Below are 26274 nucleotides of genomic sequence, written 5' to 3'. Positions count from 1 at the left end.
TACGCATAGAGAATCTGACTGATAAGTATGATTCAATAAAGAGGGAACAATAAAAAACAGAAGACAACACATAAGAACACGTAGGTCACTGCACATTTACCGTTCATTGAAAGTCATGTTGCACGTAATCTTGGAACTTTTTAAAATACATTTTTTTGGCCTTGATTAGGTAGTGATAGACAGACTGGAGCTGGGAGACTGAGGGGAAGATGGGCCGCAGGTCTGAGTCAAACCTGGTCGCTGCAAAGGACTCAGCCTGTATGGGGCGCATGATCTACCAGTTGAGCCAGAGGGCTCCCCGTACTCTTAGAACTTTTGATGACAGTAATTACAAACAGGTTCCTCTCACCTTGCTGAGTGAAGCAAACAACCATGAGTTCCTGGCTGGCATCTCCTGAGCGCCGCACCGGCACTAACAGCTCTCCAACATCCTCCTCAATCTTGTACTCTGCCTGAGGAATGTAGACGGTCGATTCTGTTTTGGAAGAGAGACACAGATGATGAGTAACTGTTTATAAGAAATGCTCTTATTCAATAAAACATCTTTTTCTTTATGTCTTTCACTTGAAAATGACAACTGCATTTATGTTATGACTTTGTTCAAATGACTTGATTATAAGATTCTTACCATCTCCAGGATCCACGATCTCAACTGTTGCGATGTCGGGAAACTCCAGCACAGCCATGACCGGGTCTGACAGCTGTATCTCAAAGGTCTCTGAGGTCTCAAACTCCTGGTCTGTGAAGATCTTCACCTTCCAGGTTGCCGTAGTCTGGCCGGGATTGAACTGGACCTGCTTCTGGGCTTTGCCACGGAAGTCTTTGTCCTTCTCAGCCGTTCCATCCTTGGTGGCAATACCTGAAGGAGAGGGATGTACATGTTTTTTTAAATTATAGTAGTAATGTCACAACTTGTGAACATGTTCTAGTTGAAACCCAAAATACATGTATGAACCTGAAAATGGCACCTTTAATTGTTGATTCAAGTAGCTGTGCAAGCAAGACTCTAGGCCAGTAGGTATGGCGACTGGTTTCTGTCTGATGTTTTTTTTTTACAGCACATTTCTTGGGTTACTAAGATCTACGTCTATAATGTTACATATGGGTATGTTTGCTCCTCTACAATTCTCTTGCCTCTTCAAGGACGGAAGTGTTACCATATGTTGTCATAAATCTGATGCAGCCAAACAGACCAGCATGTTGACATTTCCCTCTGACCTTTGTCCGGAAAGGTTATATGTGCTCTCAATCAGACCTCTTTCAGACAAGAGAGGAAATGCAGACAAACAAGAACACAAAAGATTTGCACCTTTAGGGAGACAGCACTGTTATTAGCGTTGTGTTGATTTGGTGTTTTCTTCAGTTTAAGTGTAGCGATAGTGTCAGTTTATTGGTGAGAAGTAACAGAAAAGCTACAGAAAGGTGAAAATTAAGAAACATTTTTTTTTGTCAAAAACTACATATAGTCTATCTCTCTGGCTTTAGCTTAAGTCTCAAAAGATATACATCACACCTGTTCAACTGCCCTTTAACGCAAATTCCTAATCAGCCAATCACATGGCAGCAACTCAATGCATTTAGGCATGTAGACATGATGAAGACGATGTGCTGCAGTTCAAAGTGAGAATCAGAATGGGGAAGAAAGGTGATTGAAGTGACCTTGAAGGTGGCATGGTTGTTGGTGCCAGACGGGCTGGTCTGAGTATTTCAGAAACTGCTGATTTACTGGGATTTTGATGCACAATAATCTCTAGGGTTTACAGAGAACGCTCCCAAAAAGAGAAAATATCCAGTGAGCGGCAGTTCTGTGGGCACAAATGCTTTGTTGATGCCAGAGGTCAGATGAGAATGGACGGACTGGTTGGAGCTGATAGAAAGGCAACAGTAACTCAAATATCCACTGGTTCCAACAGAGGAATGCAGGAGAGCATCTCTTCTGGGTCTTCTGTGTCGGTGCTCTACAGTGTCATTACAGCCGGTGAATGAATATGAGCTGTGTGCATTTCACTGTGGATTGAGTGTTTTGATACTTTCACAGTATTTATATATGGCACCTCAAACCGCTTTATTATCAAGACTTTTTACAATATGTGACCTTTAATGACTAATAATATATAATTTGGGACTAATCGGAGCAGACTAGGCTTTTTCAGGTGGAGTGTCTTGAAGGAGACAGGTGCTAAAATGGAGCGTTTCAGACAGAGGGTGAATACAGGTATATTTAAACAAACAGTGTGAGAAAAATAATGTGTTTTTGAACATTAAAGCATGTGAACATGTTCCCAAAATACCACTATAAAACAAATAGCATAATATGGAACCTTTAAGTTATAAAATCTAAAGACCGTCAACACTTACTGACAAAGGAGGTTTCTCCCAGGTAGCCTCTGCGTTTGAGTGTAACTTCCAGGAATTTGGCATCCTCATCCACTAAATAGTATTCCTTCTCCAGAGAGATCCAGGCCCAGTTGAGCCGGAATGGCTGAGGCTTTAGTTTGTTTCCACCTAAAGACAGAAAAAAAAGCTTATTGAACACATTCCTCCACAGCACAGTACAACGAGGAAACAATCTATTTTGTTCATGTTATCCATTGATGCATATAAACTGCAATCTGCTCAAGGCTCAATGATAAAAAGGAATCAAAGGGGCATTTTAATTTTGGAAGGGAAACATGATAACTTAATGCCAGGGCTTCCCTAAACCTCACTTCACTGGGTCTCAAGGAGAGTTGCCTTACTTCCTATTTCCTCTGATTCTCATGCACCTCTACCTAATGCTGTTTCAGATTCTCAATCCTAAATGGGGCATGTATATGTAGTCTGCTTATGGAAAATTTCTGTAATAGCATGATTTCTTTAATGAGCTGTCCACGCTCTGTCGCTCTCCCTCTTGAACAAGGTGAAGTTTAAGAGGCTTCTTTTTCCTCCATTAGTGAGCTTCTTGTGTGACATAATCTGCAGCATATTCAGGTCATATTTTCAGTCTTTAATAATTGAACACTCAATATCCTTGATTTAGTATCTTTATCGCATCTGTGAAAGAGGTCCTGCTCAGAAAACACACATCTGAACAAAACACTTAAAGCTCAGAGTCACCTGCCTGATCCACAACTTTAGACCCAATCCTTTCCTTAATCCATACTATCTCATGACTCATGTAATCCCTCAAACTGTCAGCTCAGTTTTGATCATTGACTTCCAACTGGCTACATAATCTGAATGTTTTTTTAACAGCATCGCCAAAAGACCCTAGTGTCTTATCCTTCAGCGAGAAGAGCCTAGTGACCTGTGACTTTCGATGCAAAATGGGTCAAGCTCAGTGGGTTCTTTGGATCACAGAGGTTAGGGCGGGCTGTCTCTCTTTAGTCTTGCAAGGCTGGTCACACTGGCAGCGGCCCTGCTGACCTAACTCTGCTAAAGACGCTTTGAGGAGTGAGGGAACTTCACAGGGTTAGAAGAAACATTCAGCAGTTTGGTGGGACCAGGGCTGTTCTGAAATTAGATTTTAATATCACGATTATTGTCAGGATGTTTCACAGTTTTCACAATTATTAATCGGGAATTTGTTATTCGACACTATGGAAGGAAAAAGGCCAAACAGCGTTATTTTGGTAAAATACGTAAGCCTACCCTACATTATATTGAAAATAGAAGGCAGATACTTGTAGAGCAAGATTCAGAAATAGTAAATTTCAAAGCAAAGTGCTTTACAGTACACGCCTGATCCATGCAACGTGCCACCTGCTTATTACAATCCTGATCGAGATAAGATTAGATTCTAAGTTAGCAACTTGGGGGCTCAGTATCTTGCCCAAGGATACTTTGACACATGGACTGGACGAGCCGCTGATCGAACCACCTTACCTCCTGAGCCACAGCCGTTCAGAAAGTGAACAGTAACACATCAGTAACAGCTGTCAACATTTTTTTTTTTAAACTTGACTTGAGCATAAAGGGGTGGATGATTATCTCGAAAATATTGGAACATATTAGAAGAGTTGGACCTTTTGGTCACTTTTCGACGGCACGCCTTGCAAACAACTCCATAGTAATTTTGTAGATAATTCAAAATGTTCCCATGCTGACAATTTAAGTCGCTTTAGTGGTGGATATAAGGCTGTAATGTCAGTTCCGTCTGTCATTTTTACAGCTCTTCTTCTCTCTCACACAAAACAAACCTGTGCACGCTTGTTTCCACAGGGCAACAATGCATGCAAGAATCAAGACACCATCTATAGAGTAGCTTCTACAATTCTTATGCTAAAGGAACCGGGACATTATGTAAACACCTCTGGGACAGTATTCTATTTTTAAGAACTAATTTGTTATTCGATGTCATGAATGTCTCAGTAATGATAAAACATAGAGGTTAACAGATTTTTTTTTTTAAATTGAATAAAAAGTAAACAGAGGACAGTGTCAAGGAGCTTCTGCCTGTCCACACAATAAACCCGCATTGAGCTCAGTTTTGCCTCAATGAGGAAGAAAGAGCCTGCTGTTTATGCTATGTGAGTAGGGACAATGAAAAAACAGGGGGGCTGAGAGTGGCTATTCGGGATGGGAAGGGGGCCACTTCCTCAAACCCACATATCAACACTGACGCCAAACCCGGCCGAGTCACAACAGGAGCAAACTGCACTCACAGAAGCATGTCCAGATGAAACTAATAGCAGCAGGTGGATTTTCTGGGACAATGACAGTGACTCAGTCATCTCTGCTGACATAAACTAAACACAACTGTAAGTTCGAATAATCACAGTACCACTTATTCTACCTGCCACCTTAAACACAGATGGATATGTGAATGCATGCACTACTCTAGGGAAGCCTTAAAGGCAGGCAACATCAAGCAGCAGATCCCAGTGGGCACAGCTACCCTCAACCCGGCTCCATGCTCAGGTTTCCAGCAGTCACGGCTAAAAATACAGGAAACATGTATCATGTCTGTTTTTGCTCGCCCCAGATTCTTTAGGTGTCTTTACAGTACATAGATAAAATGTACCCCCCCCCCCCCCCTCCCAAAAAAAGAAGAAGAAGAAAGTCTTTGACAAACTTCAATTATCAGATTGTTTCTGTGCTGGAGAAAGTGTGTCCTGGCAGCCGGCCCTATTTGGAGCTGATATGAGGAGAAGCTTAGTCAGTGGCTATCATCAAAGATTATCAAATGAACACGATGAGACAAAAAGCTGCCTCTGTTTTGGCATCGAGCAATCAGGCAGCTTTAGGTTTCTGCGCTACAAAGAATAAAACAATGGAGTTTTTATGAAGAAGCCAAGAACACAGTATTGCACTGGTATTTCATAGACCGTTAGACTATATTGTGCTGAGTAAACTACAGTGCACTCTCTCTCACACACACACACACACACACACACACGCACACGCACACGCACACGCACACGCACACGCACGCACATCATATCAAGGCACAATTCAAATGGGATCCAAAAATGTTTGTATCTTGTGTATACGTAGGGGAGGGACTTTGCCTATCTATTTTTCAAACAATTTTTAGAATATTGTAAAGAGTCAAAAATATTGTTAAGAATATATGAACACTGATCAGATTGACTCGGACAGTGAATCTGACTTATATGACTTTGACTGATGACTGGAAAAGTGCTACCTAGTGTGTGCACCTGAACTGTGCAATGGCGTAGTGGGAATGGCCATCGTATGACATCAACATTACACCTCCTTTAGAATAACACTTCAATTTCAAATTGAGTTTCCTTTTTTTCATTCAAAGCTTAAAAACCTTCCGAACTGAATGAATTCCTGCACCGCATTTGGGCCAACAGGCTTGAGGAGACCAGTGAATAAGTAGCATTTGCAATTTTCCTTGAACTCAGTGGGTTACGCACTGTATAGTCAACAGCTGTTTTTCTTTGCTCTACAAGTGGTACATGTGGTTACATTTGTTCAGAATCCATTTTTGTTCAAAGTTTCTTCCTCTGCCTTCCAAGTGATTCCATGTAGCTCATAAACAAAGTCACATGTAACGTAAACTCAGAAGGAGCAAAAAGAAGTATAGCACTTTTCTGTGTCTCTCTTTTCCTTCCCGCCAGACTCCCAGATTATGTAGAGCAGAGTGACAGCTGTACTCCACAACCTCCCCCCATGTTCCCCTTCCTCCCTGTGTCGGCTTTGTTCGCTTAGGGGACGGACAACGGAGAGGGACAGCAGGCCACAGTCTGGGTGGGCCAGATCTACCATCATGGCATGCCTCCATGCCTGCCTCTGTATTGTTCGCATCAGTGTGAGAGAGGGGCATCTCCCTTTCTCTAACTTCTTTTGTACATGTTGTCAGAAACTGAGGCTGGAGCTGGCATGAGTCGAGAAAAAGTCAAGAAATAATCAAGATGCCAGACTTCCCAGCATGGTTATCCTTTAGGGTAACAACTAGAGCACACAGACAGTGCTTCTGACAGAAATGAATGGTTTAAATTTGAACAAAATAGACATGTTTAAGGCCCGTGAGAAAAATAGTTGCAAACATAAAATTAAAAATAGATTTTTAGACATGCCTGAGGCTAATTTATTACAATTTTTATGACACATACTATGTTAGACTGGCTATCAAATCCAATACATACAGTAGCTGCCTGGCTCAGCTCATATTTCCATTAGCTTTTCAAACTGACATTCATCATAGTTTCTGCTGGGATGTAAAGTTTTATAGGCCACACGTGTTTCTAAATGCCCCTGTTAGCAGCTATTTAATAAATTAGCTTCAGTGTGATTGATGCTAATCACTGACAAGGCCAGGGGATAAATATTAAAGAAGTATGATAATGTTTTTCTGTTTTAGGACCTGAGTGAGAGCAACTGGATCCTCTTCCAACCTTCATCTAAACCTGCTTAACTAATTTTAGTGCCATATGTAACATCGTTGCCTGCTACAATGTGGCACATGCAGGTATTTTGATGAAGTATTTAACTAAAAAAATAAAAAGTCAGCGTCAAAAACACAAAGATGTAAAAGTGTGGAATATTTTGATGCAGCATGATGGAATGACTCAGCGAAAGAGTGTTAGTCATATAATTTCAAGTATCCAATATCTGCAAGACAACATCAAAACATACACACAAGCTTAAGAGATTTTTTTCCCGCACCACCGTCCTTTGACGGCACACTCTTCATCAGCTCATATTTACACCGCAGTGCTGGCTGCACCATACATAGATGCAGTGTGACGGTGGGTCAGGCTGGAGATATCATCGGACAGGAAGGTCAATATGAGGCTTTGACGTTCATCAGCATGATGCAAGGATAAGCAACCTTCTAAGAATATCCTCATCAGGTGCCTTACATTGCCATTATTACATTTCCTCATTAATCATCCTGTTGATATAAATACTGCAGAGCTTGCAGTCAGCTATGGTTGGTATTTAAATTTCGTAGTTTTTGTATGGTCTATTAAATCACAGAGATGTCAAACGTTGATGGAAATAGAAGAATCTATCTTTATTATGATTCTTAACAACTTGTGTAGAAAGAGATTTTTCAAATAGTGAAAGCTATAGCTTCCTCTCTGCGTTCCAAAGAATTCATGTTAGGAATGCAGCATGATAATATGTATTAATAACTCATCATTCCTTCCTCCTGGGCAGCAGCAACGTGTGCTGTAAATCGACACATCACAGTGGTTAGATAGCTCCTTTATCTCAGGACATGGAAGTTATCGCCACAGGATGTTACAAATCATAATTTGACAGGGCCTGAGGGCCACATCTTTCACCCTTGTTCGCCATATACTAGTGATGCTTGCAACACTTCGGAGAAACAAAATAAATGTGGTACTGACAATTGTTATCTTTTGTAAGACTATTATGTGTAGAATTATGTAAGACGAGCAAATATAACCAAAATGACTTTTCACATTGTCCAGTCTTGTAATATGTATGCAGGTGTCACGTCATGCAGCCTGTTTAGTTATGTTGAAACAAAACAGGGCAATAGGGCTGTACTTTGGCATAGCAATGCTTTCAGCTAACTTGCTCTCATTGATAATTTGTACCTTCTAATGTTAGCAGATGCTATGTTTAGCATGCTCACGATCTTAGTTCAGCATATTAGCATGCTTAAATCTGTTGATTAGCACCTACAGCTGATGCTGATGGGAATGTCTTTATATCTGTAAGAACTAGGTCATTAACCCAAGTTATGGGAGTTAGAATTTGGACCCGATGGTACAGTAAGTTCAAGGCAGAATTAGTGGGATCTCTTTGTTGTAGTTTGTAAACTTCTCCTCTGGCTCAACGCTACCAGAAGCTCACGCCTCCTGACTTCTGCTTGCCAGTAGGTGAACCCCCGATTCACTCTAATTTGGTAACAAGCTTTGTCTGCTTGGCCTGGTTATATTTGCTTTTTCCTAGCTGTTAGCATATCCACCATGTTTGTAGTTTCCTGGATGCACGTTTGAACATGTGTGGGGGCTACACACTCTGTGCCCAAAGGCTGATGCCAAGAAACAGTAAAATAAGAAGAAAATAAGAAAATACATAAATGATGAATGAGAAGGATGATTTTTTTTATGATTTATTTATTGTTGTTAGAAAAATCCTAGTCATTGTGAGGGATTACCAAAAGTGGTCGTCAAAAGCGGGACATGTCTGCAGCAAATTTCATGACAATCCATCCAAAAGTTCTCAAGCCATTTCAGTCAAAACCTCAAATCAAAACCACAAGTCAGTAGGATAAATCCTCTGGTCACCATGGATGTCTGTACCAAATCTAATCAAAAGAGTTGGACTGACAGCATATCCAACAGAACAACATCGCCATCCCTAGAGCCACGCCACCAGCATGGCTTAAAAGAAAAGGACAAGGAAAGGAGTGCGAGTAACTCAATGACAGCTCTGCTAGGGCGGCACCAGCAGCAACAGCTTTGCCATATGAGAGCAGATAAGAATAACCGCTGTAGCCATACATCATAACTCCCCACCCCTGCAGCCCTCCAACCACCATAAATCAGGGCATAAGAAAAAGTACAAAAAGAGAAAGAAAGACAGAGAATGAAGTGATACCATGGTTCATTGAAAGGGATATGGGAAAAACCCTGAGAGGAAAAAGAAAGGAAAGAAATGGAGAAGAGGTCAAAAAGAAAACACACTATAGAAAAAGAATAGTGATACCATGAAGGGGTCTTGGAGGAGGGGGAAGGAAGGAGAGTGACAACAGGGCAGGGTGGTGGAGGGTGCCTAGTCAGAGGCCCTGACTGTGGCACCATTAGCCAGTAAATCACTGGTGACTGTTGACATGAGTGACATGCAAGATCCCAAAACACAGTTAGGAAGTAGGGGTGTAACATGGCCATCTCAGTCACCATACTGTCCTTCTGTGCGACTGTACACCCACTGTACTGAGGAAAATTATCAATACAGACAAACATACACATTTTCTTTGCATTGTTTTCCCTTTTTTGGTATCTTCGCACCCTCTGGGGAAGTGGCCCTCCAGAGCAGGCACCTCCACAGTGGAAGTCCGCAGGTTATCGGGCTATCTGAGATTGGGTTGGATTTCTGCGGAGCCGGGAGTGGGGTGATGGAGGGCTTTGAAAGGGGATCCCCATGGAGCCTTCCCTCTCACGTACACACCTGTCTGCTTAGGATACTACTTCACTTCCAGGCCCTGCTCTGTCTGTGGCCCTGGAGTCTGAAGTCTCCAAGGAAGTGCATTCCTCACCAGACTCTGAATGATCACATAACACTCAACCCACTGGGGTCTATGACCCTTCCCCAGAGCAAGAAGACTATATTGTTGCCATTGGAAAATGCACAGTGGCCAAGCACAACTTATCTGAATGTCGAGGCTCTGCTCTCTTTTTTTCATGTGTTAATCAGTTGAGTTTAATTACTACTGCTATGAAATCTGAGGCTATCTTGTACTTAAGATTGGCAAGCAGAAGCAGTGTTTCTGAATACCCCCCCACTCCTATGTCTAAAGAGATGACATAAATATATTATCCTAGTTTTAAGACTTAGAAATGAACAGAAACTTACAGACGTCTGCCGGTAAATAAGGATTTCTTCTCTTAGCCTGTGGCCACTGAGACCATGCTTTATGGACAAGGATACATGTGAGCCAAGTATCTACTTGTAAAAACAAGTATTTATTGCCTCAGTATTCTACACTTTGGCTGTTGGGAGTTTCTGACCTGGGCATTTGCATGTAGGTTATTGCTTTTCCAATAGAAATTCCTGGCAGGGACAAAGCATTACCCAAGCTGAACTACTGTTTGTGTTTGAGGTCACTGCCACAGGACAAGACAGTTAAAGAGATAGTTGGGATATATTGAAGTGGGGTTGTATGAGGTACTTATCCATGGTCAGTGTATTATCATCAGTAGGTGGCGGTCGGCACGCACCCAGTTTGGAAAAGCTAAGCATGTACTGCTGTTGACTGGGGCAAAATCTAAACGTATTTTCACCACCTAAAAAAATCCATATTGGTTTAAGTGTACGCTATATTTAGAACCTTTTCAGCACTTTACCTTGTCGTCATATTGCAATGGGGAACTGGAGCCTTTATATCCATCTATGCTTCCTTCAAAGCCACCAGACTCCTTTGGCAAAAAGCAGTAAGTAAATAACACAGGAATTGCTGGTCTACTGCTGCCTCGATCGATTAGTTTGTTTGTGTTATTGTGTGATTTTGGTGTATCTTGACTAACCCTTTAACAGACCCAAGTCACACAGTGCAGTTTGCTTTTCTAACTGTTTTGCAAGAAATTGTTTAAAATCACATCTATCAAATAGACATCTGCAGAACAAAGGAGCAAAAAATTCTCCTGTTCACCCCAAAACCTTTATCTCTCTCTGCCTCTCTAACACTGAAGCCATTTCGTTTCTGAGATAAGGGCATTTGTGGGTCATCAGATCATTACATGTTTAAACTTCGAACGAAATTATAAAATGCTGCTTATATTATGCACTTTACTTAGACGGTTGTAGTCTAAATGTTCAAAATCGGCATTTTTTACTTGCTCTGACTTATTTCTGCAAAGAGCCAATGAGCCAAAAAACCGTGCTGGATGTGTTCTGAATAACTTTTTTTCTCAGAGTCTGGAATTTAACTGCTGACCAGCAGGTCTCTGGGCGTGAAACTGAATGTTCACTTCTGACCTCTCACTAAGACACACTTCAGCTGTGCCTGGCCACACACACGCTACTTCACACACAGCACATTTAAGCCTCTGATTACGATCTTAATGTATCTGCAAATAACATATACACCGTATCAGAAACATATATGTAACATGCAACATTTGAGCCGTATAAGTTATGCCAAACTCCTATACTACAACATGAGGATATGTTAATGACTTGGACTGTGTTTATTTGTGTGTGTGTGTGTGTGTGTGTGTGTGTGTGTGTGTGTGTGTGTGTGTTTGTGTGTGTTTTCTTGACTTGTGAAGAACATCAGTGTGGTGCATGTAGTGGCAGGTACCTTTTAAAGGCTGCTAAGACCCTTAAGCAGCTGCCCATATCAGTGCATCTGAGGGGTATTTCCTAGAGCAAAGTCACACCCAAGGTGTGTTAAACATAAGAACTTATTTAGCTGAATAGTTTGGGAAATACTATGTCAGGGATATAGAATGCAGTCATCACTGTCTATGAAGGAGCTTCACAGCTTGTTTGCTTTGTTCAGCTTCACATTTTCAGGATAATATCTCTGTTTAGATTGAGTACTAGTTTCTGTCTCACTTTGAGAGCTAATCTCTGAGTGTTTTTCCAAAAAGATCCTAAATGACAGAGGGCACTATTCAGATTAACTCCAAATTTGTGAATTATGAATTGTAATCAGTTTTTAGGGTGTTGGAGTGAACATTTCTCTTCTACTTTTGAAAATAAGTCATTTAGATTAATTCACATTTAAAGATTAGGGGATGTGTGACAGGGACCAGCTTCAGGGGATAATCACTAATGACCGGAAGATTTGCTCCCCACACAAACATCTCACCTACTTAGATTTATAAGCAGATAGGCTGACCATCAGCGTGCTCTCCACCAGCATGTCCCTACATGTCCAGGATAATGCCACATCCCCCAGGAGTCAACCCCTCAACACTTGATTTTAGTGATTCACTGGTTGTGTGTGTGTATGGTGGTGAGGGTGCAGGTGAGCACATGTTAACCAGTTTATCTTTTATGTGGAATAATATAGGTGCTATTAATTACATGTATATTGTGGTGTGGGCTGAAGGCAGCCCTGTCTGTAGCCCTCACATGTGAACCGTTGTCATGCAGGCAGATGCACAGTTTTGTTTTGTCTCTCAGCCTTCTCCGTTGCACCTGGTTCAGCTGAGTTGGCTGGAAGCTTGAACAATGTATTAAAGCAAACAGAAAAAGGACAGCTGAGCTAATTGAAGCCTTTGTGTTCCCCTTCCTGTGGTTAAACCTCCACTTAAAGACAGAAAAGCCAACCAGCTTTGCTTCTGACATATTAATAGGTCACAAATGTAAGGTACAGAAACATTAATTACAATACTAGTGTACAGAATAGATGGAGTAAAATAATGGCTGTGTTATCTATTTCAATCAATGTCAACCACTGACCCTCATTAAAAATAAATAATCACCTACTTCACTTACAGTCTGGGGGGGAAATTTAATTACTGGGATTCACTTCAGGCTAATAACAGGCTTCACTTTGCTGAAAAAAAAACAGTAATTTGTCAAATAGACACATCCTCCCAATCCTGCCTTCTCAATGGCCCTGATGGTGGTTTTATCACCAACATGGCCCTCAATCCAGCATAATTATAGACTAAACTTTCCCTGACACATTGATTGCATTTCCAAATCTTGTTTTGTATTTTATAGCTGATACACAAATAGCAAAGGCCACCTGTTGCATTTTTATTGCTTTGCATTTGCTATATTTATAATGCTGTTCATATAAATCTATGTGAAAGTTAGAGGTGACATGCCACCGAGCTTATACATTATACCGCCATGTCTGCACCATGCATGTCTGGTTCATTTAAGAGAATTCTTTAGGATAAAGTTGATCTGAACATATTCACAGATATGTTAAATTTGAGAAGACCACTAGACTCTCATGTTAATAATATTCTAAAGTTCAGGCTCCTATGACAGGTAACTATAAGGAAATATAATATTCAAGAAATGAGTGTAGTAACTAAAAACCAAAGTGCATGAATGGAGTGGATAAGAAAGAAAGAAATGGATCTCATTTAAAACGTAAAGGATACTATTGGATGTTACTAAAAAAAAAATAGAGACTTGAAACAATATCTCTTCATTTGAAAACCATTGTATGCATTGAGTGGTTTATGCAGAATCATAACATTCACAAAATAATGTTCTTTTTGACACCATTCATCAGTCAATGGTACATTTTTGTGTGACAGATTTCAAGAAGAAAGTGAAGTGAAAAGCTCATCACACATGTCTTTAGATTTTTCACACTTCAAGTAGAGGATGAAAGGGGGACATTGGAAAACTCAGAAAAGTGCCCTTGGGAAAATGGTCCTATTGTTCCTTAACAATAAGTTTAGAGCATAAGGTAGTCCTCACTCTTTCACGTCTACCAACCCGCAGTCAGTGTTTGGCTAAAGTCCCCTTTGACCCCGGTCCTTGAAACCTGCTATGCTTTCCAGCCGGGCAAAAAGAGATGGCGGCTCTATACGGGGTGTCAGTCATGGCCAACTGCCTTAAGTCTTTGTGATGCAAACACTTAGGAGATTGACAGAGAGCAGGAAGTTTCAATTTTGAGGAGCCATTAAAAGACAGATAAAGTCTGAGGACAGCCTTCGGGCAAATGATTCCTAAGTAATGAGCCCCAGTTTGCTGTCAGTGCAGATAAGTATGAAATATTAAAGGATTCCTACCGCTGTCTTCAACTGTGAAGTAGAAGATGTCACTTGTGGCGTTGCTCCCATCCAACAGCACGTAACAGATCTTCATGTCATCAATATCAGCTGTTGGTATGACAAATATAGAGAGATAGCGTGTTAGCAGAAAATGTTAGATAGGTAAGATAACTGTGACAGCTTTTACAAGGTTTTAGTTACGTCCCTTAGGCTGCAATAAAAGTACATCACAAGAGATGTCAGGATAGTTTTAAGCAGTCTAAATATTTTAGAAATATCCGTTACAGAAACATAATATACAGTTATTATGATGATGATGATGACGCAGATGATTATTAGTTGTAGTCATATTAGTATAATCATTAAATAGTCTTACAATCCGTTATTTTCTTACTACAGTATCTTCACTTTGTTACAGAAACCACATCCAGCAAAGGCAAAGTGCTACTCACTGTAATAATGAAATTTGTTTTGCAGCTGAGAGGTGTGTTCATGTGTTTCAATGAACCTTAAACAGAGTTTTTTTTTGGCCACTTACTGAAAACAACAACATTGACATTATTACCTAATAAAGCTGGCTAACATGTGAGCAAACAGTTGTCTATTAACACATCTAGCAGATACATAACAACATTAACATTAATTTGGAGTCATGTTTTTGGCCATGCAGCTGATAAGTCCAAAATTCGCTGCTCAATGATTACAAGCTAGTTGATTAGCATATGTGTCTGCTGTTTGGAGCAGGGTAGAGTACAGTGCACTTATTAGTGCCTCATACGAGCTTTAATAAAGCTTGGATTGCTGAATACAGCTGTCTGCTATAGCTGGGAACAAGGTGAGAGTGGTAAGAGTGACCCAAAACAGTAAAGTTGCAGTGAAAAATGATAAAATGCTTTGTGTAAGTAAGGGTGAGTACTCCACCCTTTTCATATATGGTCAATTGATCCAGCGTGAATATAAAATATTACTTCTAAAGCCTTATTTTCAAAACTCTGTTAAGAGATTAAATAGTGTGTCATTGGCTTACCTTGTGTGAAGGTCTTGATGCTGTCATTCCCCTGGGCAGTGTTCATGATGAAGCCATGCAGAGGAGTCTCAGACACAGTGTATTTCAGGACCTTCTGGGAACTGTCACGGTCCTCTGATCGAAGGGCCTTGCTGGTGATCACGAAGCCCAGGTGGCTTGTTTGGAGGATCTTCAGTGATGCAGCAGCTTTGTTAACCACAATCTGGGGCACACCATTGTCTACAGTATTGATGTGAATGGTCATCATCTGGGGCTTGCGTGTCTCATACACAGTGTCAGGAAAGACATAAAAGTCAGTATGAGTGCCATCTGTGACAGTAAAGGAGAAGCTGTCTTCGTTGCTCTCAGTGCCATCATGCTTATAGCTGATGAGGTTCTCGTTTAGGTCCTGCTTGGAAAAGGTTGTGATTGGTTTGGTATTGTTGAACAGCAGCTGCCCATGCACTGGCACTTGGGTTATTATGAATCGCAGTAGGTTGTCTGGGGTGTCCCGATCCTCAGCTGTCAACTCAAACGGCGTGATGAGCTTGGTTTCTCCCTCCTCCACGACCAGTTTGCTTATTGTCAAGACAGGTTTCTTATTATCTACATCAGTGATGGACACTCTGAAGGTACGGAAGACAGGATTGTAACCATCTGTCACCTCAAACTCAAAGCTGTCCATTTTCATCTCATCATCAGATGTATGGATGTAGTAGATCTTGTTGCCAGCAAGCTGCAGTTGGGTGAAGGTGGAAATGGGAACACCTGGGTAGTCAGTGCTCTCTAAGTGGCCTCTACTGGGTGCTCTTGTGATGCTAAAGCTGAGAAATTCATCAGGACTGTTAATATCAGTGGTGCTGAGGAGGTCAGTGGTGAGAGTTACTCTCCCTCCTTCTTTTAGAGTCACACCTTTGTTGATAACATCTGGAAAGACCATGTCAATGCTTCCAATGTTGATGTAGTAGTAACGATCAATAAGGGGATTGATGCCATCTGTGACATCAAACTTCAGCAGGTCACGTATTCCCTCCTGGCCTGTGTGTACATACTGGATGAGCTGTTTGTCAATTTCGTCCTGTGTAAAGTTCATCCCAAGGGTTATATTACCTAAAACATCACCAAACTTGCTGATACGCTGAAGATAGCCTTGGCCTGGGCCGTAACGAACAATATATGTTAGATCTTTGTCTTCAGAGTCAAGATCTGTGGCTTTCAAAACCCTGTTGCTGATGACTTTTGTCTCTCCAATCTCAACATCAAGGCCATCATTTATAGCCATCCTTGGTGTCTCATCGTCAACAGGAATGACCATGATAAGAACTGTTTTTTCCACTGTATGCTTCCCATCAGAGAGTCTGATTTCAAAGCTGTCCTCTTTGGTCTCTGAGTCATCGTGTTCATAGACGATGTTGGATGCCTCTTTGATCTGTTCCAAGTTGAATTTTTCCACAGGGAGGGTGCCAGTGCTGAGCTGCTGAACTATTGTGCCGTGTTTGGGGTTTTTGATGATCTCAAAGTGCAGCTCATCCCCAGGGATGTCCCCATCAGCTGCATTTAGAATTGGTGTGTCAATGACCAGGCTCATGCCTTCCATTACCACAAACTCACGGATGAAAATCTCCGGCTTCTCATCATTGGCTGGAATGATGACTATGGGGAAGAAGTGTCGTTCAGAGAAGTTAATACCATCTGAGCAACGGAAGGTGAAACGATCTTCCACAGGTTCAACCCCTTTGTGGATGCTTTGGACATAGTAGATATGGCCAAGAGCAACGTCTTTAATGCTAAAGGCAGAGATGGCTGTCCCTGCCCTGGATTTTTCAGAACCTGCAGCTGGGGAGATGTTCTCCACATAACCAGAAGATGGTTGGACGATGATGGTGCACAGAATATCGTCATTATCAGTGTCGATATCTTCAGCCTGGATGTGGTCAAGAGTAATGACATTCTTCTCCCCTTCCAGTCCAACAAACTGCTCTCCAACACTGACAATAGGTGGAATGCTGTCAACAGGAAGGATGGTGACGTATACTGTCACACCTTGGACCTTGTTGCCGCCAACAACCCACTGCTCTGACAAATCAGACAGAGTAAGGTTGAAAGAGTCGTGTTCTTTGAACGGTCCGATTTCACCGGATGTGTGAGCATACACCACTGCCCCATTTATGATGTCTTCCTGGGTGAATCTCTCAGCTGGAGCACCATTAACCAGGATTTCCCCCAACCTGGGAGGCTCCTCAACAATGAAAGTGAGGATGAGGTCATCTGTGTCTTCATCACGGCCCTGGATGACATTACTCGTAATCTCTGTGGCTCCGTTCTCCAGTACATCAATTGATGCTCCGAGTAGACCAGCTGGGAGCATAATCATTGGGGTCTTGTCATCAACAGGCTCGATTGTGATCTTAATGATGATGGGTACCTCATGAAAACCATCACTGACATCTATTTTGATAAGGTCACTGAGGGATTCCTCTCCACCGTGGATGTAAGTGAGGCGACCATTTGCAATGTCTTCAAGTACAAATGTTTCACCATTTGCCATGTCGATTCCCAAATACTGCAGCTGCCCGTACTGAGGAATCTGGGTCACGGTGAAGATGATATTTTCATCATCTGTATCTGTGTCTGTGGCATGCAGCTCTTTCCTAGTGATGATATATGTACTTCTTTCCATAACAGTGAACCCTGAGTTGGTGATTAGTGGTGGCTTGTTGTCAACTGGCTGTAGGAAAATGGTGAATAGTCCATCTAATGTGTTACCAGCAGTGTCTTCCACAATGAATGTGAACTGAGCCACTTTTGGAGTGATGCCCAGCTCCTGGTCTGGAGGCTTGTAAGCTACTTTGTGGTGATTAACCTGGGCCTGTGTGAACTCTGTAATTACAGTGTCTGGGCTGTCAGTCAGTACGATTTCACCTAAGGGGGCTGGATTGTTCTCATCTGTGTCAGTTGGGGGCTTAATGATGGTGTACCTCAGATCCCTGTCATCTGAATCTAGATCACTGTAACACAAGAATTTCTTCTTGAAATGTGTTAGTTCATACTCCTGGACTGTCATGTGAAGGGTGGTGCCTGGAAAAAGCTCTGGAGTAAGGTCATCAACAGGATGGATTTTGATGGTGAACATGTGTTCCCCAGATTGATTAGGAGGGTCATTATCATCTTGGACTCGGAACACAAACGTATCAATCACAGTGGTGGTGCTATGGGGTCCAATATGACGGTAGAATAGCTTTCCATCAAGAATATCCTGCTGAAACCATTCAGTTACCACCTGCTCAAACATCTCATCTGTCTCACTGAACTTCCAGAGAGACGGGTCAGAGGGAGGCTCCACTTGCCTTAGCAGGAGCTCCCCTACAGTTGAGTAGGGCTCTTCTAAGATGAACTTAATGGTGGAGTCTTCTGAATCAATATCTGTGGCACTCAAGATGAAGGGAGAAATCTGCATGACTTCATTCTTGAATAACACCAGGCCTGTGTTAGCATTGATAATAGGCGGTTCATCATCAGTGGGAGCAATAGTGATGGGAAACAGAAACTCCACTTCATTACTACCATCAGTCATTCTAAAAATAATGTTGTCACTATAGGTATCGCTGCCATCATGCTGGTACAGCACAATGCCAGCGTCTAGATCAGCAGGTGTAAAGAATTTCCTGCGAGCACCGAGAACGGTCAGGTCTCCATGCTTTAAGCCATCAATAACAGTTATTCTCACATCTTCCAGGTTATCCTCATCACTAATCTCTAAATTGTCAGAGCTGGAGAGAGCTCGGGACTGCCCTTCAAACAAAAGCTGCCCTGTATTTTTGGTCGCTACAGGAGCCAAGGTATTCATAGGCTTCACCACAATCATAAAAGCAAATGTATCGGACACAGCACCATCAGTGTCTACAATTTCAAACTCTAGCTGGAAAATCCTCTCTACTTCTGAGTCCTCTGAGGGTGGCTTATAAGCTATTTTAAGATCTTTGATGTCTCTCTGATAGAAAGAGGTGATAGGCAGGTTCTGATCATCTGTGCTGATGATATAGCCCTGCTGAGGGCTCAGCGGTGTAGTAATGTTGAAGATTAAATCATCTGGGTCAGATTCAACATCTTCAGCAGCCAGCATATCACTTGTAATAGCTGTCATCACAAACTGATCAACCTCCATCATCATCATGGATACAAAGCTGGGTTTAGGAGCAGTATTCTCTGCACCCTCTCTGATTCTTACCATCATTTGGAAATGCTCTTGCATTATGGTGTTTCCATCATTATCCTGCAGCTCTACCATCATTGGAATATAGTCTCTGTTAGGTGAATTGGTTTTAGCTGTGTGCTTGTAGCGGATGCCTTGTTTCACAAACTCATCACAGTCAACCATTTGGCCGTTTGAGGGGTTATTTAAAAGAATGCCATACCTGGGAAGACCTCCAGCGCCGACCAGAGTGGCAATTTTACACTGTGTGACACCGTCCTCAAAGGAAAACTCCAGACCCTTTTTGTCGATAGGGTTGCTGTCACCACTGAGCTTTTCAACATTAAGGGGCATATTCCTGGTGAGGATCTCAAGCTGCTGGAAAACCACCTCCACTTCCAGCATGAAAGGGATTATAACTGTGTCTGTCTGAGAGTCATAACGAAGCTGCAGCTTCACACGATCCTTACTGGGGCTCCGAGATCCAAAATGAGTGTATTTCACTTCATATGGTCCAAACGAACAAGGGAACTTTTTAGGAGTCAGCATTCCAGGTTGCTGGGCCAGGGGGTCATTGTCCAAAACTGTGACCTGGCAGCGGTCCCCAGGCTGCACTTCTGTTACCAGGTCATTTAGAGGGTCCAGAAACACAGATCGCCCCAAAGGCACCCTGATCCCATTGTTAGCGATGATAATGTTGTCTTCACTAGGTCCAGATCTGTGGTGATAAAGGTGAGCTTGGTCAAACAGTTCTGCATCTACTGAGGCAAAACAGAAGCTGAGAGCAAATGTCACAAGCAAGCATCTTAAAAGTGCCCACTTTTGACAAAGTGTGGAACTTTGCAAACAACCAGCCATGTCCACTGCTAGTTGCCTTGCAATTTAGTTTTCAAGTCAGCAGGAGCAGGCTGTCCCAAGTGGGAAAAAAACATTAAAAAAAGAAAACTCTCTGTGATGGTTTAGGTCTTGGAGTTTGTACTCTGTGCCTCTCTCTGTTTCTATGTTGCCACACAGAGACACAAGTGTGGTGAAGGCTGCAGGGCTGTGCAGGTAATAATGAAACAGTAGACACTGACAAGCTCTGGCTCCTCCTTCTGTCAGTGCAGGGAGGAAGCCTCCTGCCCCCATGGCTAATTTAAGAAAGACCATTGGACAAGACTGTGAAAGTGCTCCCCCCAGCCAACACCCACCCTTCTCTCCTTCTCTCACTGAAAAAAGTGGGGGATACAATCCAGGGCAAAACTGGCCTTATTCAGGGAATTCTGTGTAAAAAAAACTGTTAAAATATGTCAGCTGATTATTCCTTGATCTTTTCAAGGTTTACCTAAGCACGTAAGTGCACATAAGAATTTAAATGAACAGAAAATGTATGCTGGATTATTTTTGGAATGCATGTGCCCTCCAACGGGTAAATGCTGTGCACTTAAGTCGAATTTGTGGATAATAAACATTTTGCTCAGTGTGAAACTGATTATGGTGGTGGCTGTTTTAGAGTCACTTTGAAGTCAGCTTTATGCTTTGATGTATCATCATTGACCTGTGTGATTTCACACACTGCTTCAGAGAGCGATGAAGGGCTCTAACAGTGGGAACTATGTGAATGAAACAATCACTAATTGCAGTAACATTAAAGTATTGTGTCAAGTTCAAATCTGGCATCCCAGCACTATTCTTGTATAAAGGGGAACCATTCTACAGTGCAAAATTCAACCTCTTACAACTCTCAGTTAAATGGTGACATGCACAATGTAATCTAATTACTGTGGACTATTTTTTCATGGTTTTTCTACATTGCACATCTAGTTTAGATATCAATGACGCAATAATTTGACCTGTATTTGAGTTCTTCCCCAGGCTTAAATACAAAAAAAATGCTAATTTTATCATTACCTTCAGTGCAATTAGAAAATGCACATGACCTGTGGGAAATTATCCTCCAAAGGCTTTTGTGTTCTGCTCTCGAGGCACAGTGTCTCTGAGGTCGTGTCGGTAAGACAACTCGGCACCGGAGTAGCTATTAGTCCCACACAGAGGGACAATAACTTGACATCAGCTGGCAGGACAGGTGTATGAACACTTTTTGGCCTCACACACACACACACACACACACACACACACAGAAAAGACAACCAACTCAAAATACTGCTCACAGATTTTAGTTCCACATTGATCCCCGACAGTACGATAATCACTTACTATAAGATTTTAACCATGCAGTATCCAGTCTTGTAAATTGCCTCTTTTATTGTGACAAGGTCTGACTAAATTTATTTAATGCTATATTTAAAAAAAACATTTTTTAGAAAGAAAATGTATAAACATGATGATTTTTATTTTAATAAGATGATGGTGAAATTTAAGCAGAAAATACATTGAATGGCGTTCTCCAATGATACTGACTAAGCACAGCATGGAGAAATCAAGCAGTCATACTGGATGCAGTGAGAATGTGAGAATGTGTACTCAGTATGGTGCACAAGGTCATGTTAAGATAAAAATACCTAGTAGCCTTTTATGGATCATCTTTTGAGTTGAGCCTGACACTCGATGAAGTGATCCGTGTGCATTGCTCAAACATTTTCACTCAGTTCTTTCCAATGCAATGGTTGACATTTTTGAAACTTTTGATAGTTTTATTATCACTCATCGTACAGATACATTTTATATCCACTTACATTGTTTAATAGATGATTACAACTGTACATTCATCAAGTTCAGCAGTGATGAAAAGTGCTTGTGATCAATTAATCACTAATGCAAGATTAAAAAACTGTTTATCGGAAAATATTTGAAAGGATACCATTGAACAATTAATACACAAAGCCTAATTTGATACTGCAAATGTAACTAGTCCACTATTATTCTGTAAAAGTTCCTCTGTTTATTTTACATGATAATGCTTTTAAGACAACACTGTGAACCACTCAGCAACCTTTCCTGAAGTGTGGGCCAAATAGCAGAGATGCCATATGCATCCAGGCATTCTGTATCACACTTTTCATTGCATCCTCGAAATAAATCTTGCCCTCCTCACTTGACCAGCCAAGAATAAAAACGGAGACATACACACCAAGGGGTGTAACTATAGAAACAAACACACCAAGCTTTTTATACCCTGTTACTCCTGGATTTCACTCACATTCTTCCCGCGGTGAAGAAGTGGACAGCAAAATACCAAGACCCATGGACTGAAAAGTCCAATCTGGAGCATGAATCCAAAATCACTTTGAAGAGAAAATGCTACTATGCGGGAAATGAAACTACCAATCCAGCTTTAGGTGATTGATTGATGCAGAAAGGAAAACAACTTCTAAATGTGTCTGTTCTTGAGCTGCAGCGTGGCATTCATTAAGCCATTAGCTCGACTTTGTCCAGTTTAGATATCAAAGACATGGCATGCCTTTAATGAGCATCTAAGGTAAACAGAGAGAGAAGTTGGGTCACCGCCAGGCCCTGCTGCCCAGGATCAAGCCTTCATTCAGGGGGCAGCTAATGATGACAGCAGGCAGTAATGACCTCATGATAGATGGAAAACAAAGCCAAAGTGGATCCCTTCTTTGTATCCCTAACAGCCACACAGGGAGAAGACAGGATTTGCTTTCTTACTTCTTGGTGCAGTTGTTACATCTATCAAGACGTAGCCATATTCAGATCCAGATCTTAAGCTCTATAGAAATGTTTTCCCGAAAAAAACAAACTACTTTAGTAAACATGTGTCTTTGAGACATTTGTCATAATGGTTTCAGTACATCAATAAAGTTGTTTCTGATGTCTTTTGAGCTCTAGGGATGAATCAGTCCTCCACTTAGGTCCACACTGAAATATCTCAACACCTATTTGATGGACTGCCATGAAATCTGGTGCAGATATCCCTTATTTTACCCCTCAGGATGACTTTTGATAACTTCGTTAAATCTGCAATATTTTCCCAATAGCAATGTATCAAAAATCAACAAGAAAACAATCTGGCAATGAACCAACGGATAATTATCACCTGAATCTGCAGCTTCACTTAGCTTTACAGAGCTTTATAGTGAGTTTCAGCTCATTGTTTTTAAATCGGGCCTACATTTTTATTGTTTTAGTTCATCCTCCTCTCTCTCATAGCATCTTTTTCGGCTGCACAAGGCAGCTGTTTTCAGCGTAAATGTTCTGAAATCGGACTGACTACACTATTTCTCAGCACCAAACAGAAGACACAAGTAGCGACCATAGCTGGAGAACATATAGTGTAGCATAAAGAGACACATACTGTATTTCCCTCAGGAGTTGATAGAGACCAAAAACAGAATTATAAGAGAGTTAATATTGGACATATAACTGTACATTTATCATGGGGCAACAACCACAAATTGATGAAAATGTTGCTCTGCTGCCGAATGCTTAAATAAGCTACTGTTTGCTCACAGTAGCCTCATCAACTTTAAGGTGATGATATGTAAATTTTGTGTTCACAATTTGTTTCAGGGTTTAGCTGTTCAACGAGCTCCATCATCATTTTAATGTGTCCTGTATTTTGGTTTATCTCTGGTTTATGCCCACCTGTAGCCTACTTTGTGTTTGGTGCTAATTTGCAAAACTAAGATGGTGAAAATGTTAAACATTATTCCCGTCGTGTCTAGATGGTAACCTACGATTTGTGAAAGTCTTGGTTAAGGTTAGGCATTGAAATGTTATGGTTAGGATAGGTGGACGGGAAGAAAGTCTCGCAAGAGTTTTTGTGACTTTTCACAAATCTAGAGTTACCATCTAGACACGACCATTATACTATCTGAACATCAGCACATTGTTATTGTGAGCTTGTTAGCATGCTGATGTTAGCATTTAGCTCAAAGCACAACTGTGCCCACAGACCTGCTAACACGACTTAGACCCAAGCCAAAAATGAAATATAGCACAAAGTAACCAAAGACACTTACAGTTACAGCAATCTTAGGATCTACTAGGATCACTTTTTTCCTGCATGTCTGTCATTATCTATCATCATGTATCAGAGGTTGTAAATATGACCTCATTTGAAAATGTCCCTGATATAGAAAGACTCAACTAACACTAAAAGCTTAAGAATATAATATAGGCTACTAAAAAAGGAAACATGAAATTAATTTTGCCTTCAGACAATTAAGTTGATGTAGCAGTTTCAAAAATAGGTCAGGAAACATGCCTGATTGATCAACTTAAATCATTACAACATACCACAACTTCACACACACTGACAGAAGCTTTAATGGATGTTTTCCTGCTACAAAGGCAACAGTTTTAATCATCATTCTTCACATTCTGAGCCTGTCCAAAATCACTCGCGGGCATCTCACACCACTCATACAGCTGATGGACAGTTCAGTCCAGCTGTGCAGGACACTTGATATGTATCACTGTTAGAGTGTGTGTTTTTGCCTGGAGACAATACAAAAGGTCGAATGCAGGTAAAGGTCTGCAGCATCAGGGCTACTCTACCGAACAGACACATAGGTATAAACACAACACACACACACAACAGATATAAAAGTGGAAATTCCAATGTGCACATAGGAAAATAACTGCTAAATATATTTAAACCATGTATGAACAAACCCAGAGATAAACCAGGGACATTAACATGACTCTGGATCTCCCCCACTATCTTGATCCAATATCAAGTAACCAAGTAAAACCTCGTCTTCCTGCATTGAGCATTACAATTGTGATTTTCTTTTACTGAAAGAAAAGCAAGTTTCTTTTCCAAAGACAGAAAAAACATTGTGCAGTTGACCATCTTGCCACGTTGTGTGCTTGACTGTGCAGATACCCTCACCTTTTCTCCTTCCACTCCTGATGCAGTTCATCATTGTGCTTTGTGTTTCGGTAAAGGAGATTGATGTCATACATATGAAAAAGCAACCATTTCTACTAGAAAATTACGTTCCCAAACTATGAAACTGCACTCTCAATTTGGTTTTGAGGAAAAAGTATTTTCCAGTGACCGGTGCATGTTGTGAAATGGCTGTGACCTGAAACGAGGCTACTTGGTTATGTTTAAAGTGTGCATGTTTGTTACCTGATCTAAATTACATATGCATGTAAATTAAGTAAGTACGTGAAGTAGATCATATATGTTTCGTATGTTCCTCGACCTCCTCCCTATGCAGACTTTGATGATGTAATTGAATGCATGTTTACAGGGTTGAGTAGTCCTTGCCTATGTAGTGTTTTTTTATTTATTTATACAGATGCTATATCTAAATTTAGTCAATCTTTTAAATTTCTCCTCAATTTTAAAACAACTGTTCACTGGGCTGGATCTCAAAACAGGCCAACTTCACATACCCTACAGGTTAATACTGGATTTGGAAAGCTTTCCACTACTTTGCATGATGTAAATATAATGAAATACACAGAAGATATAGAGATATTGGTGCTGAAGTGATACTGTTTGTACATGCATTGATTGTATGTGACTCAGTTATGTTAGCTGCTTGTCTTCTCTCTGTTTCCTTTTAAATGCCCTCTCTTGTAATAGAGATCTCAATCTCACTAAGATCAACATTTTTTTAAAGGATCAACGGCAGAATGTGTGAAGTAGCTCAGTAAAGTATCTCTGACAGATTCTTTGAAAACAAGCTATGACGTCAGAGAGGGGGCTCACCCCTGATAAACTTCATATCTCCTTAGAATAGCCAAAGAAGATTGCTCCTACATTCTCTCTTCGTATACTCCCTAGCATCCTAATCATCCGGCCTGTTGTAAATATACACAGCGTATAAATAGAGGATACTGAGACCTGAGACATTTGGATCCAGTTCCGAGGAGGAACAGGTTTGTGTTCTGCTGTACTGATTTGGTGCAGGGTGTCCATGACTGCGGTCAGGTTTGAGGGGTAGGCGCACAAATTTTAGATCCGCTCCTGCCGTCATTGCTGCACCGCAGGCTCAGTGCAACATTTCAGTGATGGATTAAAGCATCCTGCGGGCACATTGATATAGGCCAGTGCTATCACTTGTCTTTATTAAAGGGGAGCGGAAGCCTGTGGAAACAGGCTGGATTTAGCAGCTGGATCAGAACCAAACACTGGGCAACACTTCACTGTAGATGGAAATTATAAAAATATTATATGGCTCATGAAATTAAAAAGGAAATTTAGACCCATATATAAAGGCAAGTCTTTCAGTGATGAGCGGAAATCCTACACAGCAGTTAATTGTGCATTACTTTGTGTTAAAAAGATGATAATTGTTTTATGTTAACCTTAATGATTG

General features: G+C 41.2%; 1 protein-coding gene across 1 annotated transcript in view; it reads right to left on the bottom strand.

The window, feature by feature from the left end:
* frem3 (Fras1 related extracellular matrix 3) overlaps positions 1-20038 on the bottom strand; it is a 32092-nt gene extending 12054 nt beyond the window's left edge. Inside the window, exons 1-5 of the mRNA XM_083928296.1 lie at positions 14869-20038; positions 13860-13949; positions 2359-2505; positions 629-859; positions 350-475 (exon numbers count right to left, since the gene is read on the bottom strand). Of these exons, the coding sequence (XP_083784422.1) occupies positions 350-475; positions 629-859; positions 2359-2505; positions 13860-13949; positions 14869-19897 (5623 nt within the window). The 5' untranslated portion in view covers positions 19898-20038. The remainder of the gene's footprint in view (positions 1-349; positions 476-628; positions 860-2358; positions 2506-13859; positions 13950-14868) is intronic.
* Between the last annotated feature and the right edge of the window lie 6236 nt (positions 20039-26274).

Source organism: Echiichthys vipera, assembly GCF_963691815.1.
Source record: "Echiichthys vipera genome assembly, chromosome: 2".
Classification (NCBI taxonomy): domain Eukaryota; kingdom Metazoa; phylum Chordata; class Actinopteri; order Perciformes; family Trachinidae; genus Echiichthys; species Echiichthys vipera.
This window is presented reverse-complemented; position numbering and strand designations above follow the sequence as displayed.